The sequence below is a fragment of the Falco cherrug genome, chromosome Z, assembly GCF_023634085.1.
Source record: "Falco cherrug isolate bFalChe1 chromosome Z, bFalChe1.pri, whole genome shotgun sequence".
NCBI classification, from domain to species: domain Eukaryota; kingdom Metazoa; phylum Chordata; class Aves; order Falconiformes; family Falconidae; genus Falco; species Falco cherrug.
In genome coordinates, this window is record NC_073720.1 from 55,309,385 (window position 1) to 55,323,860 (window position 14,476).

Below are 14,476 nucleotides of genomic sequence, written 5' to 3' on the forward strand. Positions count from 1 at the left end.
CCCATGCTGACTACAAGATCTCTTTCCCTTGCAATTTACTGACTTAATTGCAAGCCCCAGGTGGGAAGATTGTTATTTCCAAATAACTCATCATCTAGTTCTGTTCTCAGCCTTGTTATCAGCTACTTTGCTTAATGCAGAAAGGACTTGATAAGCGAAATTCTCTCTTCAAGCCATATTTGCTCAGGCATGTGTCCCAAAACAGCAATAAACACCTGTCTACCTTTTTCATTGCCATGGATGCTACTGATTGCCAGTGCTAGCTCTACCCGTCTCAGGCAGATTTGCTCTCTTTCTTAACAAGATTATGCAGGATCTCTAGGCAGCAGGCATCCTCAAACAACCATGTCTGGAGTGTTGCAAAGGGTTTTGATCTACTTTAATCACACCCTAGAGCTGGAGAGACTTTATATCTCCCTCCTTGTTGAGACATAGAAACAAAATTCTGCACTAACCCATTGTTCAGGATGTACAGTGAAATGGAACGGTATTTGGGTACATGCATTCCCTCAAAAATCACAGCCATCATGTTCAGGTGGAAGCACTTCCTGGTTTGTGACTCACATATCTCATTCTTAAGACTCTGGAAAGAGTTCCTTCATCATGCAGGTGTGAGAAGGAATACTGCTGTTCACTGTTCTCACTGCACCACAGAGACATAAAATACCTTTTTCACTCCTTGGAAAAGTTTGTAGTTGCTAACAAAATTGTCCAATATGCATTGCCATTGTTAACTCATGTTCTCCTCTACATGTCTTAGGAAAATCAACCAGAGGGAGAAAAAAGGTCTGCAGCTGTCTTTAGGACATGAATCCTGTGCCTGGAACAGGAACTTCTTCTCCCAGACCATCAGAAGACCCCCTGCAAAGCTGAAGGCTCCCAAAGCACCATCTGGCATCATCCCAAGGACCAGATGGATGCTGCTTTCTTGTGCACTCTATCTGCTTCTGGATCCCTTCCTACATGCAGAGTGCTATACCAACAGGATCATATAATAGACTTTGGTGACATCAGGGCCTAGGTGCCCTTTCTGAACCTTTCCATGTTTTCTAGTGAGATTTGAGGAGAGCTAACAGAAGACTTAGCCCAGATCACTATCAGCAAATGTACATGGAAATACCTCCAGCTTTCCTGAGGCCTGGTGACTTTTCACTAGTGTGGGCCAGCTCCACAACTGCAGCTGTGCCTGTGGTAATACAGCGCAGCCCAGTGAACGCACATAGATTAGTGAACATGAGGTCTGGTTCACTGAACTGAAAAGTCAATCTCAAGAGGCAAGCACATACAGCAAGTTACTGCAGCAGACAGCAATTCACAGGAAATAATCTCAGAGATTTGCCTAGGACTCTGCGTGCATGTCTTAAATGTGTAGACACATGTTTCTACATTAGTGTTCTTTAACATAGAACAGAGTGACATCTATAAACAGACATGTACTATGACAAGTACATTCAGTCCCATCTGACTCCATGTGTATGTGATGCCTTAACATACTCTCAGCATCCAGAGTAACCAGCCTCTGGTGTCTGTGTTACCAGATATTATAGTAATGGCAGGGATCTGGCACTAATTTCCCATCTCTGCAAGGTACATGTGTGACATCTTTTTGGCCAATGTGGAAGAAAAGACCCACTTGTACAATCAAAAGATTTCCTCATATCTTTTCTATTTTAAACCTGAATCTGCTGCATTGTTGTCTTTGAAACTGTGTATCGCTCAGTGGGATGATACAACTCAGAGCATCAACATAAAGAATGTGGGGGACTGAGGTGAATGCAACCTTCAGACCTCAAATTAAGAGTATGAAAGATTCTAAATGATCTGACTTTAACATCTGGTTCTAGTTCAGTAACATTTATGAGATCTTAAGGTAGAGATCCGTCACCAACCACCTAAATTACCAATGACATTACATTGCACCATATTAAGGCACAGAACTTGTCACATCAATTCAACAGTGTCTCTTTGGAGTAAACCAGTTTTATTAATACAGCTCACTGCAGTTCCATCAGTCCCACACAGCTGAGGCCTGAAGTTTAGACTCCATGTGTAGGTATTTAAGTACCAACTTTGATTCTTGCTGCTGCACAGATCTCTAAATTTGTGTCACCTCAAGTCTAACCAGCTCACATTAGGGAAACTGTAGCTTGGCAGCAGAATTTGGCCTTTTGAGACTGTGTTGCCAATGCTGCTACTGCTGCTGCTGAAACAGCACCTGCTTGCATGGAAGTGAACCAAGAGCAGCATCTTTGTAAGAATTTGCTCCTAGAGATCACCAGTTGTGTTCTGATGTGATCACTAGAGCTCATCCAAATCAGCAAAGCTGCGAGAAAGCATGAAATTAATGTAGTGCAGGAATTCAACTCTGTATTGTGATTAAGCCAAAGAAAAGCTGCTTTGCACCAGCTGGGTATGCCAAGTCAGGCTGAGTTATTTCATAATTTACAACTTTTAGCTGGTTAGTTTGCTCGCAGCATCCCCTGCCATAGGATTTTGCCCATACTGCAGAGTACTTACATTTCCACTGGACTGCAGAGGAGGGGCTCTGTCCTCAGCCTGCCTTTGCCTTTGCTGGGCTTTTCAAAGCCCAATGGCCAGAGTATTTCCCTGATGTCAGGCTGCACAGAGCAAAGAAACTAAGAAATTGACAGCTCTGCTTTGTGTGGTATATGTGGCATTTAAAAAAAGGACACAAAAGCACAGTAATTAGAATGCATGGGTTGACTGGAGACTAGCAAAGTGCATGTTCAACTTCCCTGGATGTTCAAACCTCAGCAGGTTTCAATGGTTGTGCACTGAGGTGAAGGTAACACGCCTCAGACAGTCTGGGTGCCCATGTGGTCACTGGGACATGTTTCTCAGGAGGAGAACTCCCTTGCAGGGTCACCTTCACCCTGGCTCCCAGGCTACACAATGTTTGGAAAAAATAGCAGAGGTGGGTCTGATCCTTCCCTCCCAACCTCTCCCCGGGTCAGGGTTTTCAAGTCACTCCACCTGAGGCTGGTATGTAGCTGCTAGGACTCGTAGGGTACTTCCATCCTCCAGGTTTTCCTTCAAGGATTGCACTTGGCTGGGAAGCGACATCTGGCTTAAGGGATTTCATCTGGCATCCAGGGAGGTTGAGAACCAGTTTCCTGATTTTCCCTAGGGCCCATGTCTCAAGAAAGCATCACTAGCTCCCGGCTTTTCAGGGAGGAGGGCTGCAGTGACTTAACGTGAATGCCATGTCTATCAGAGCTCCTAGCAGTAGTGTAAGTGGAGTCAAGTTGAAGCAAAAAGTTGTAGAATCATAAAAGCATTTAGGCTGGAAAAGACCTTTAAGATCACGTCCAACCACTAAGTCAGGACTGCCAAGTCCATCACTAAACCATGTCCCTAAGTACCGCATCTATGCACTTTTTAAACACCTCCAGGGATGGTGACTCCACCACTTCCCTGGGTAGCCTTCGACGCTCTTTCAGTGAAAAATATTTTTCTTAATAACCAATCTAAACCTCCCCTGGTGTAACTTGAGGTCATTTCCTCTTGTCCTGTCACTTGTTATCTGGGAGAAGAGACCAGCCCCCACCTGCCTACATCCTCCTTTCAGGTAGCTGTAGAGAGCAATAAGGTCCCCCCCAAGGCTCCTTTTCTCCAGAATAGACAACCCCAGGACCCTCAGCTGCCCCTCATAAGACTTGTGCTCCAGACCCTTCACCAGCTTCATCGTCCTTCTCTTCTTTGGACACGCTCCAGCACCTCTACATCCCTGTTGAAGTGAGGGTCCCAAAACTGAACACAGTATTTGAGGTGCAGCCTCATCAGTGCCTACTGCAGGGGGACCATCACTGTCTTTGTCCTGCTGGCCACACTGTTTTGGATCCAAGCCAGCATGCTGGTGGTCTTCTTGGTCACCTGGGAACACTGCTGGCTTGTGTTCAGACAGCCATCAACCAGCACCCCCAGATCCTTCTCCACCAGGCAGCTTCCCAGAGAATTGTTTTGTGGAAAGGACTGGAAAAAATGACCAAGTTTTTAATTTTTTTGATTTTTGGTTTTTTTCGCCTAGTCCTTGTCACAACTTTCCTGTCAAACAGCCTGCATGAGTATGAAGTAGTTGAGAAATTGCTATGAATTCTGTTGAAACAACTCAGCACTATGTGAGAGTGATGTTAGTTATGATGGACTTGCTGTGACTTCCATGTGGGTGCACTGAAGAATCCTGGGGGAGTTCATGTGGAGCTTACTGTTAAAACATTCTGCTACTGATAACATGCTAAGATTATCTTGACTTTTTTCTGTTTTGCCCCAGCTGCACAATTCCCAGCCTTTTCTTTTCTTTTTTTCCCCGTTTTCTTCAAAAAGGAAAACAAAAAATACCACCCTATCAAAAAAGCAGAGGTCAAATACAGAACACATTAATCAGATGTTCATTTTACTCTGCTTTAGCAGTTGTCTATAAAAGTGCATACTTTTACACTGCTGGTAAAAGCACCTAACAAAAAAATCCTCTGAATTATTTACAAAAGCAGTTTGTGTCTTCAGGTGCAGCTCAGAGAAACTAAGTGTCCCCCTGACGAATTAGTGATTACTCTGTATTTAAAAGGAAGTATTTACATGACACACAACTGCTCAAAATGGGACTGCACACAAAGTGAGTTATAACTAGCTGCCATCAGCTGCCTGTTCGTTCAGCTCCTGAGGTAGCACAGAAATGTCTTACAAAACAAGGTAGCAAGGTTCTTAATTTAGCAAGGTGGGGAAACATTTTTCTGCAATACCATTGCTACATTAGGCAGCTGAAACGTAGAGCTGTAGTAATGAAATGCATGGATGTTTTGCAGATTCAGATAAAGTAATGAGGAATTATCTGCATGGCATGAATAGTCCAGTGCAGCATCACCTATATGCAAGTTTTCTGTGCTTCTGTGCTTCTGAAATATGCAGACCGCTTCCTCTGTTTTAAAAAGACAATTCTTATTTCTCTATGCATAAATAATGAGTAACATGACATGGTCCCTCACACCTGCAATATCAGGTTTAGAATTTTTAGTTGCTGCAGGCATGTGTGTTTCAGCTGTTAGGGACCAATAAAAGTACATTTTGTGTAGAATCCTGAACATCTTTCAGAACTCTGGCTATTTCAACCTACCTTCTCATTTAAAAATTCTTTATTATTAGCCTTGCAATCCTCCATGTTTTGGAAGAATCACACTGTTCCTACGCTTGTTTGTAACATGCTGAAACTTCAGAAGATAACTTGGTCACAGGTGACACCTGAGACTACAGAAGCCCATTATTACTTCTATTAAATTTTTCCCACTTAGACACATCACTGTCTGGAGGGATTCTTATTAAACATACTGAAAGTTAGAAGAGAAAACCAAACCAGTAATAGTAAATCCATATATTTATGCAGCTATAAATCTTCCCAGATGTTGCATAGAAAGTCAAGAATCTCCTTCTGGTTATTTCTCTTTTTAGAACGACACCATTTCACCCTCACACCTACAGGGTTCTCACAGCCATCCTTTCCAGCCTGGTGTTATAATTTCCCATTTCACGAAAATTCATGGATAGGTTAAATTTTCAAAGGAATGCCAGAACTTTTTTTTTTTTTAAACAATCATTTCAATTCATTTCTGAAAGTGCAAATGTCTCACTTTTTATTTAAAAAAAATGGCAGCTTTTCATTTCTTAAAAGAAGGTGCTTGGCACTGTAAGATCCACAAACTTACTCAAATTGATCACAAAACTCAGTGGGACCGGCACTGGCCTCTAACAAAGTTTAAACTACAAGCACATACAAGTCCTTCTGAAAATAAGAGTTGAGGTAGAATGTGACTAGTGTTTACAGAAAATAATATAAAATCAAATAAAAACTCCAAAAAGCTGGACAACCACAGAAAAGCTTACCTTTAAAGAAAGACAGGAACAAGGATGCCCAGAGGTATAGTCCAGAATAAACAAATCCCAAGCACTTTTCTGTGAGCATTCTCAAAATAGGCTGGCTATCCTTCCTCAGCAGAGGGTGAAAGAGGATGAAGTCTTGGAGACAACCTGGAATAACTGATGGATTTAGCAGTTACTGTAATTAGGCATCAAACCAGCTTCCCACAAGGAAGGTGATGTGCATTTTCTCGTGTGCTTCTCCAGCCCCCAGGAGCCAAATCAGCTCAGTGCTGGGTCAGTAAATCCAAACACTAAGGGGCTGGTTACTTTGATTGGGACTCACATTCACAGGAACTCTGAGCTTTTTCTTGGTCAGAAGCAAATGCTAGAGATCCCTGCACACAGTTGTGTGCGCACTGCAAGGAGGGGGAGCGCACTGCCTAGGAGATGATTTCCACATCCCCACAGATTGTACCTAACTCGAGACAGCACGTCTGCAGCGCTTCCAGTGCTTGCACTCTAGTGCCTCTAGAGCTGTTTCCCAGCAAAACGAGTCTGCGTCCCTCTCTGCTCTCTCAGCTGCCACTGCCAGCGCAACTTGCAGCAAGCACCTGTGGCATGGTCCCTCCGCCGCGCACCTGCCCCCTCTTCCAGCAGAGGTGGCTGGAGAGATTCAGTAGTGCAAAAGCTGGGGAAGGTGAAACTAGCCAGTCTCCTGTCCTTGCCGATGCACCCCTTCTCGCAATCGCTTCCACCAGAGGGATGGGAACCGCCCCGAGTGCCCCCTTCCCCAGCTGCTGGCTGGCTGGCTGCTGGCGCCCCACTGAGGGATTTTGCACACACGCTGGCTCCCCCGGGACAGCTCGTCTTCATTTTATTCACCAGCCAGCCAAAGGCAAGGCAAAGGCTTGAATACATTTCATGACATTGATCATCTAGGCCATTTTTTTAGTCTTTTGCCTGCTGTGCACACTCACCTACTTCTCTTTCACTGAAACAGGTGCAGGACTTTGCACTTCCCCTTGTTGAACTTTCTGGGGCTCCTCCCTTGCCAGGGTGCAACCCAGGGGCGACACACAGAGCAGCACCAACTTGTGACTGCGCAGGAGGGATTTGGACACCACCACAGCGAGGCTGCGTCCAGCGGTACAGGGTGGTAGGAGGGCAGGGCCGCAGGACATGGGAGCAGAGGGTGCACTGAGGAGGATGATAGCCTTGGGGTGGTGAGCGATGAGGCATGGACTGGCCCTGGGGACTCCCCAGCTGAACCAAGCCCTGGGACCAGCTGCAGAGATGCAGAGCTGGAGCTGGGCAGCACTTGCTTTTGGGGGAACAACAAAATACAGTACATGGCACATGCAGAAGGACCCATCAGGATCAACATCCCAACCCTCCTGGCCAGGGGCTGCATCGCCACACCCCACTCCCACCAGGCTCACCCCAGCAGCTGTGGGGCCCTACAGACATGGTGAGGAAAAGGTAGCTGTAGCTTGAAGAAAAAGGGGGTGAAAGTTGCACAGGTGGCAATAGCAATGCCACTGGCATTATTAATAATACTGAGGTTTTTTGTGCATTTTTGTGCTCTCATTTTCTTTTATAAAACAATAACTTTGAGGGGCCAGGACCACAAGGGGCTGGTGTATGCACCAGCTGCAGCCCGGCCCTGGTTTAGCTGGCCCCTGAGGCATGCTCCCAGTGTCACTGATGATGGTGTGGCTTCCTCAGGGGCTGGGAAGGGTTTTTGGAGCTGCTGGCTCTCCTCTTCAGGGCTCGCCATGGTCCCCCATGTGTATGTTTGCTGCCACAGCTGTGCATGGAGGGCCCTGGCACATCTTCCTCTGGGTTCTTCTGTGACAGTTCTTCCTCCCTGTGAGTGGGAATGGGGGCAGTTTGGGGGCTGCCTGGAGACCCCCACGAAGGGCTGGGCTGGGGGCAGGAGACCCCCCTTGAGAGGCAGCAGGGCTGGGGGAAGCTGTAGGGCTGCCCTCCCACTCCTCAGCAGCATAGGCATGCCCCCCAGCCCATCCAGCGTTGGTCGTCCCCACTGCACCAGTCCACAAAGGTGTCAATCAGCTGGCACATGAAGCTCCTCATGTGTCTGCCTAGGGTGTCCCGCAGCAGCCAGAACAGAGCCTCCCCATCCAGACCAAAGTTCTTCAGGCTGGATGTGACAAGGCTCTGTGCTGCTGCTGCTTCCTGGGCATCCTCAAAGAGCTGCCCCAGCCCCTGTCACAACCAGGGCAGCAGGGGATGGAGGACAGCGAGGTAGTCACAGAAGAGGGATGCCCAGACATAGACATGGAAGTCAACCACTGGAGCCCCAGGCAGTGGTCCCATGGCTGCTGGGCAAGGTGCTGCAGTGTGATGGAGGCTGTGGGAAGCTGTGTGTTTGGGAGCTACTCGTGTCAGATGGATGATGACTGATGGTGCCACAGGTGATGAGATGACGTGCTCCTCGAAGTCGTCATCTTCCTGCACTGAGTGTATGATGGAGGTCCACCCTCCCCTTGCAGAGGGAGCACTTGGGCTTGCTCTCAGCCAACCACAGGATGCAGGTGTAGCAGAATTGTTGGAGGCATGGCATCATGTAGCAGGCTTCCTCCCAGCTGTCCAGGTATAATGAACAGTGGTGCTCCAGCTCCGTGGCCATGATCTCCATGCATTGCAGGGGACTGGGGGGAGCGGGGGATGACAAGCTGCTCCCTTTCACTGCTGCTGCAGCAGCCAGTGTCACACTAGAGAAGGAAGAGGCCACAATTACTGGCTTGCCCAATGAAGGGATGGAAGAAATGCCCAGGTCCCTCAAGAAGGAAACCTGTCCAGCTCCCCACTCCAGGGTGAGGCATCCCCACACAGCTGCTGCAAACATGCCTCCTGGGTGCCCCAGCTGCCTGAACCTGGCAAGGCCAGGGGAAATCTCTGATGGCTCTGGGATCGGGCACCAGGAGTTGCAGTGAACAACTGCCCAAATATAGCGCCAGCACCAAACAACAGCCTTCCATGACATTCCAAACCTTGTGTACTTGCTCTGCTGGAGTGCAGGCATGAGCCAGCTGGGTGAGACTCAGAGCACATACATAAGCATTGAAGGACACATGGTCACAATCCATCCCTTGCTGACATCGGAATCCATCAGTCACTGTCCATCGCTCGGGGACATCACAGTCCATCGCTTGGAGATAGCACTGCCCACCTGAGTGGCCACAAACCTGAGCATGACTGTCACAAGCCTCTGAAGGGGTGCCCTGGGAAGTCCAGGAAGAGAATGCACTGCCAGTGAGAAATGTGGGAAAGGCTTCCAAGTGTGTGTAGGAAAATTACTTGGGGGGGGGAATTAGAGAAAACTGGGACACAGTAGAAGTGTATTACAGAAAGCTTTTTAGGGTAAAATACAGTTATCGCTTTCAGGACGGTTGACGTGCACAAAATCTACTTTACCACGGCTCATTAAGCAACACACCCTGTCATCTTAGCACACACTGATAGGAGTAATGGAGGGTGCAGTGGAGTGGAGACACTGTGGCCAGCCTCGGTTGTACTCCCTGTAGGAATAGGAACTTGATGATACCACACAGCTGATAATATGAGAAAATGTCCACTCCTGAGCCAACAGTTGTGAAGAAATTGCTTTCCTTGGATGAGATGATCTCATTGCAATACTAACGCACACCTGCATCCCAAAGTTACCTGCTTCCGAGGTACTCCCACACCTCACTGAGCATATGACAGCAATTAGTAACAAAAATATGTACTAGAGTCACTCAAGCTTCACCTAAATGTAAAAGAAAATGAACTGGTTTTGGACTGATACAAGTCCAAATGGGAGTGGGGTTGTTGTCTACACTCCGGAATTATCAAACTTTTTGCACAAAGGTTAGGTAGAGCTGACCTACCCTCAAAAGTCGTGAAAATTTATGAATGAAAGGACTTCTAATCAAGGGAGACAAGGAATAGGTGCGGGGAAAAGAACATTGTTACCTAAATTATGCAGAAAAAAGCCTCCAAGTGAGAAAGTTCTGGCCAAGCTGGTAAGGTGAAAATAGGACAAAGGTAATTGTGGTAGTGGAAGATCGTGACCTCCAACTCAAATAGCTCCCCCCAAAGAGGGCAAAACCCCACTTGGAGAGCATGTGTAGTGAAAAACCTCAGTAGCTCTGTCTGAGGATATGTACTAATTTACATTAGAAGTGAGAAACTTGTAACTGATCCTATGTATGATAATGAGTATGCAAGGTACTATAAAGTACAAGAAGTAAGCAAAGGAGGGGAAAAGTTAGGGAAAACTCCATCGTAACTTCTGCAATCAGTCAACAGGGTGAATCTGTCTTCCCCCGCATAGGGATGCCTACTGGGTCAGAACTTTATTCTGTTACTAACTCATGCCAGCTGTATTGTTTTAAGCTTGCTTTGCAGTCAGTATATTATCACCAGCAATCTTTGAACCTTATTCTGCCACAAACTTGCATTTTGTATAATAAAATTCTTCAGCTGAAGTTCACTTTGTATAAATCTTCAGAGATTTGAGTAGTTGTAAGGGATCTGACTTGGTGATACTGTCCATAGGGGTCCCTGAACAGGTTGTTCGAATCACCCTCCGATACGGTGGGCTGCCAAAACGCAGGTAGCAGGCAAGGTGGTCGGGCACAAAGGTCTTGTCTTTCTTGGAAAACTAACAGGCTGATCAAATATAGAATGTTTGATAAAACCTACCTGCTTAACATGACAGAATGCAACAACTTCTAGATGTTGCAGTGTCAGAAAACCACTTTCTTCATTTGGTTCAACAGCTTTCGAGAGACTCTTCCAAATTTGGAAGGGAGGGGAGGTGTCGCGTGTTTGACTACTTGCTTGTTCTGTTTTGCTTTCAAAACAAATTTCTGCAGCCAAAAAATATGTTTGGTGAACTACCTACATTTGACAGAGGAAACATGGTAGAAGTCACAAAAGCAATTGAGGTTGAATTCTGCCATCATTTGGTAGCTGACTGGGGTGATCTTGTTAATACCCACTGTCTTGGTTTTGCCTGGGTTAGAGTTAATTTTCTTCCTGGTAGCTGGTACCATGCTGAGGTTTGGGTTTAGTAGAACAACGCTGATAAAACACTGAAGTTTTAGTTGTCGTTAAGTAGTGCTTACCCTAAGCTCAGGACTGCTCAGTTTCCCATGCTCTGGTAGCAAGGAGCTGCTAAGAAGCCAGGAGGGAGCAGAGCAAGGACAGGCAGCCCAAAGTAGCCAAGAGGTATTCCATACCACAGAACGTGATGCTCAGTATATAAACTGGGAGGAGTTGGCCAGAAGGTGTCACATATCGATGCCCGGGACGGGTTGGCCATTGGTTAGTGGGTGGTGAGCTATTGTACTGTGCATCGCTTGTTTTTATTGGGTTTTATTTCTCTCTTTTCCCTTCTCATGACTGTTATTGATAATAATTTTAATTTCTATTAAACTGTTGTTACCCCAACCAACAGGTTTTACCTTTTTGCCAACTCTCCTCCCCATCCCAATGCCCGAGGCCTGCAGGGTACGTAGGTGCCAGCTGGTGGGCGCGCAGTGGGTGCGGGGCGCGCGGGGGGCTCTCAGGGACAGGGCGCCGTGCCCGGCCGAGGCGGCGGCTGCAGGGGCTCTGTCACTGGGAGTCCAGCCCTGGCTGTCCTGCCCACGTGGCATCGCCCGGGAGCATCCCTGCTCTCCGCTGACCTGCGGGAAAGGGACACAGTGTCCCAAAGTGCAGGACCGCTGCCTGGGACAGCCGCGGTGGCCCCAGGCGCCACGCTGCCTGGCCTCACTGGCTAAGGGCAGCAGGACAGACGGCTGTCCCCGTGCCTGCGCGGGGCGCTGCGGGGGGAAAGGCGGCCTTTCCCTGGTTTGAAGGGGAAAGAGGCGGTGAGACACAGGGCAGGGACCTGGAGAATGTGCTCCAGGAGGACGCCGGTACTGGGGATCTCCTCTTCCCCGTCCTGTTCCCGACCGGACTGCGGGCAGCGCGGTGCCCATACCCACCGCAGCGCTGAGGAACACCGCCCCCGCGCACCGCCCCCGCGCACCGCCCCCGCGCACCGCCCCCGCGCACCGCCCCCGCGCACCGCCCCCGCGCACCGCCCCCGCGCAGCCGCTCGCCGTGCTGCGCCCGGACCCCTGCGCATGCGCGCTGCTCCTCCCGCCCGCAGCAAGGCTGCCACGCCGCGGCTGTGCGTACGGCCCCGCCTGCTGCCCGCTCGCGGTACTGCAGGCACAGCGCTGCGCATGCGCGGCCCGCAGCCTGCGCCCGGCCTCTCGCCGCGCTGCGCCCCACAGCGGGTTGGGCGCCGGCCGCGTTCCGCCGGCAGCGCAGCCGGTGGGCCTTCGCGGGTGGCCGCTGAGGCTGGCACCGTTTGCTGCTTCCTGGCGCCTGGTAGCAAGAGCAGTGACCGGCCGCGTCCGCCACCGTCGCCGCTCAGTGGCAGACGGCACAGCATTGCTGAAGACCGGTGTCACCCGCACCACGCAGCGGTGCCCACGCACCACGACTGCCCCTCTGATGCCACCGGCCTTTCGCGGACCGGCAGGGGCTACCGGGCACCGCGGACGCGGCCTGTCGGCTCCTGCAGTGCGGAGCCTGTGCCGCCGCCCGCCCCCGCAGCCCTGCCGGGTGGGGGTGCGAGGTGCCGGGCCGCCCCCGGGCTGTCTTCAGGCGGTCGGGAGCCGGGGCAGCGGCAGGGCACCCCCAGAACGTGTGCTGGTAGCACTGAGGCAGCCCTTCACTACACTTACCCTCAATTTAAAACAACTCCCACTGCTGCCTCGGGGTACTCGGTGGTCCCTAAACGCACCCACATAGGCCTGACTGCTCCCAGAAAAATCCAGACTGCCCCCAGGTGCCCAAAGCTCTGCTTGAGGCCCTCGAAGTCTTGGCTTCAGGGTGCTGAATCCCTGCCTGACTAACCCCAAAGGCCCCCAAAGTTGCCCCAGGGCCTCAGAACACCCCCGAACCTTGTTTTGGCCCCCCCTCCAAATCTTTCTCAACAGCTGTTGTTCCCCCCTCCGGCCCCACACCCTGCCTAGATGCCTCTAAACAACCCCATCCCTGTTCCAGCAGCCAAAAACACCCTACACCCTGCTCCAGGGTGCCCCCATGTACCCCTACAGCCCACCTGAGTATCCCTAGTACTCTCCAGTTCTGACACAGTTCCAAGCCCTTCAAATACCTCCAAACACTCCTCAGAGAATGTCATGTAGGTATCAATACCTGCAAACCCTCCCCAGGTACTCCCAAAATTGCCCAAAGCTGCTTCAGTCCCCCAGAATTGCAGACCCTGTTTCTGAGCCCCTGAAAGTCATCCTCTAAAGACCCACAGACCCTAATTTCCCACAAAGACCCCACAAACCTTTCTTCTAAACCACAAAACATCCACAGGTCCTTCCCAGGGTGACCACACAACCCCAGACATGTCCATGGGCCCCGAAAGTCCCCAAATCCTGCTTCCAGATCCCCAAAGACTTCCCCCAAACACCCTGGATTGTTCTTGAGCCAGCAAAACAAATCAAATCCAAATGCCCTCAAAGACCCACCTAAATTGGCCCAAGCATCCCCAAACATCCTAAACACTACTTCTAAGCTTCTCAAACCTCCCCCAGGCCACACCAAAGGGTCCAAACATTGTCCTGAAGCTCACATCAAACCTCAGATATCCCCAAATGTGCCATAGTTTTTGCTGGCTCCAAGAGACCCTGTATCTGCCCAGATTTCTTCAAAACCCCAGATTTGCCCCAGGCTCCCCAAGCAAACCTACTTCAAGACACTCAGAAACTTCCCCAAAACCCTAACACAAACTCCAAACCTGCCTCATGCTCAAAAATTCCCCAAGGAATTCCCTTTCCGAGGAACACGAAAAGCTTCATCTGACCTCCCAAACCCATGACCAGGTTTACTGAAGACCCTCAAACCCTGATCAATAGTCCCCAAAGATCTCCAAACCTGAATTAGGTATCCCAAAACCCCAAATCCTGCTTGAGGTCCTCCAGAAATGTTTTCCAGCTCCGAATTCCTGTTCTAGGTTCTCCCAAAACCTGCCAAAATGTCCCAAGAACCCTAAAACCTGACCCAATGCTGGGTGAAAACAAAACAAAACAAACAAAAACAAAACCGAAACAACAATTACAAAACAGTTTCACAGGCTGCAAAGATCTCTCCCAAACACCCCTGAACCCTGTCCTAGCATTCCCAGTCCCCCCAAACTCTGTGCAAGTTCTCCCAAAGACCCCTGCATCCTGCTTGAGGTCACCATAAGTCTTTCTGAAAACCCCACCAAACTGTGCTTCAGGTATCCCATTTGCTCCACACAGTGCCCACATATTTCCAGTGTCCCACAGTCCTGTCCAAGGGCTCCAAACCACCACCAAAACCTGTTTCAGGACCCTCAGAGACCTGAAACCCTACCTTAGAGCTGTCATCAGGCCATGGACATCCCCAAACACTGACTGCATGTCCCCACAATCCCAAAAAAACTACTCCCAGGCCACAACACAAACCCTGCTTTTAAGTTTCTCTACCCCAAAAACTCCCAGACTCTGCCTCCAGAGCCATAAAACCTCCACAAACCTGTGAAAGTGCCCCCAAAAACCTGCAG

The 14,476-nt window shown here is 49.4% G+C and overlaps 1 protein-coding gene across 1 annotated transcript in view; it reads right to left on the minus strand.

Moving 5' to 3' along the window:
* LOC102054706 (neuronal acetylcholine receptor subunit alpha-7-like) overlaps positions 1-6,639 on the minus strand; it is a 72,034-nt gene extending 65,395 nt beyond the window's left edge. The window contains exon 1 of the mRNA XM_055699716.1: positions 5,896-6,639. Within this exon, the coding sequence (XP_055555691.1) occupies positions 5,896-5,974 (79 nt within the window). The 5' untranslated portion in view covers positions 5,975-6,639. The remainder of the gene's footprint in view (positions 1-5,895) is intronic.
* Positions 6,640-14,476: the final 7,837 nt, after the last annotated feature.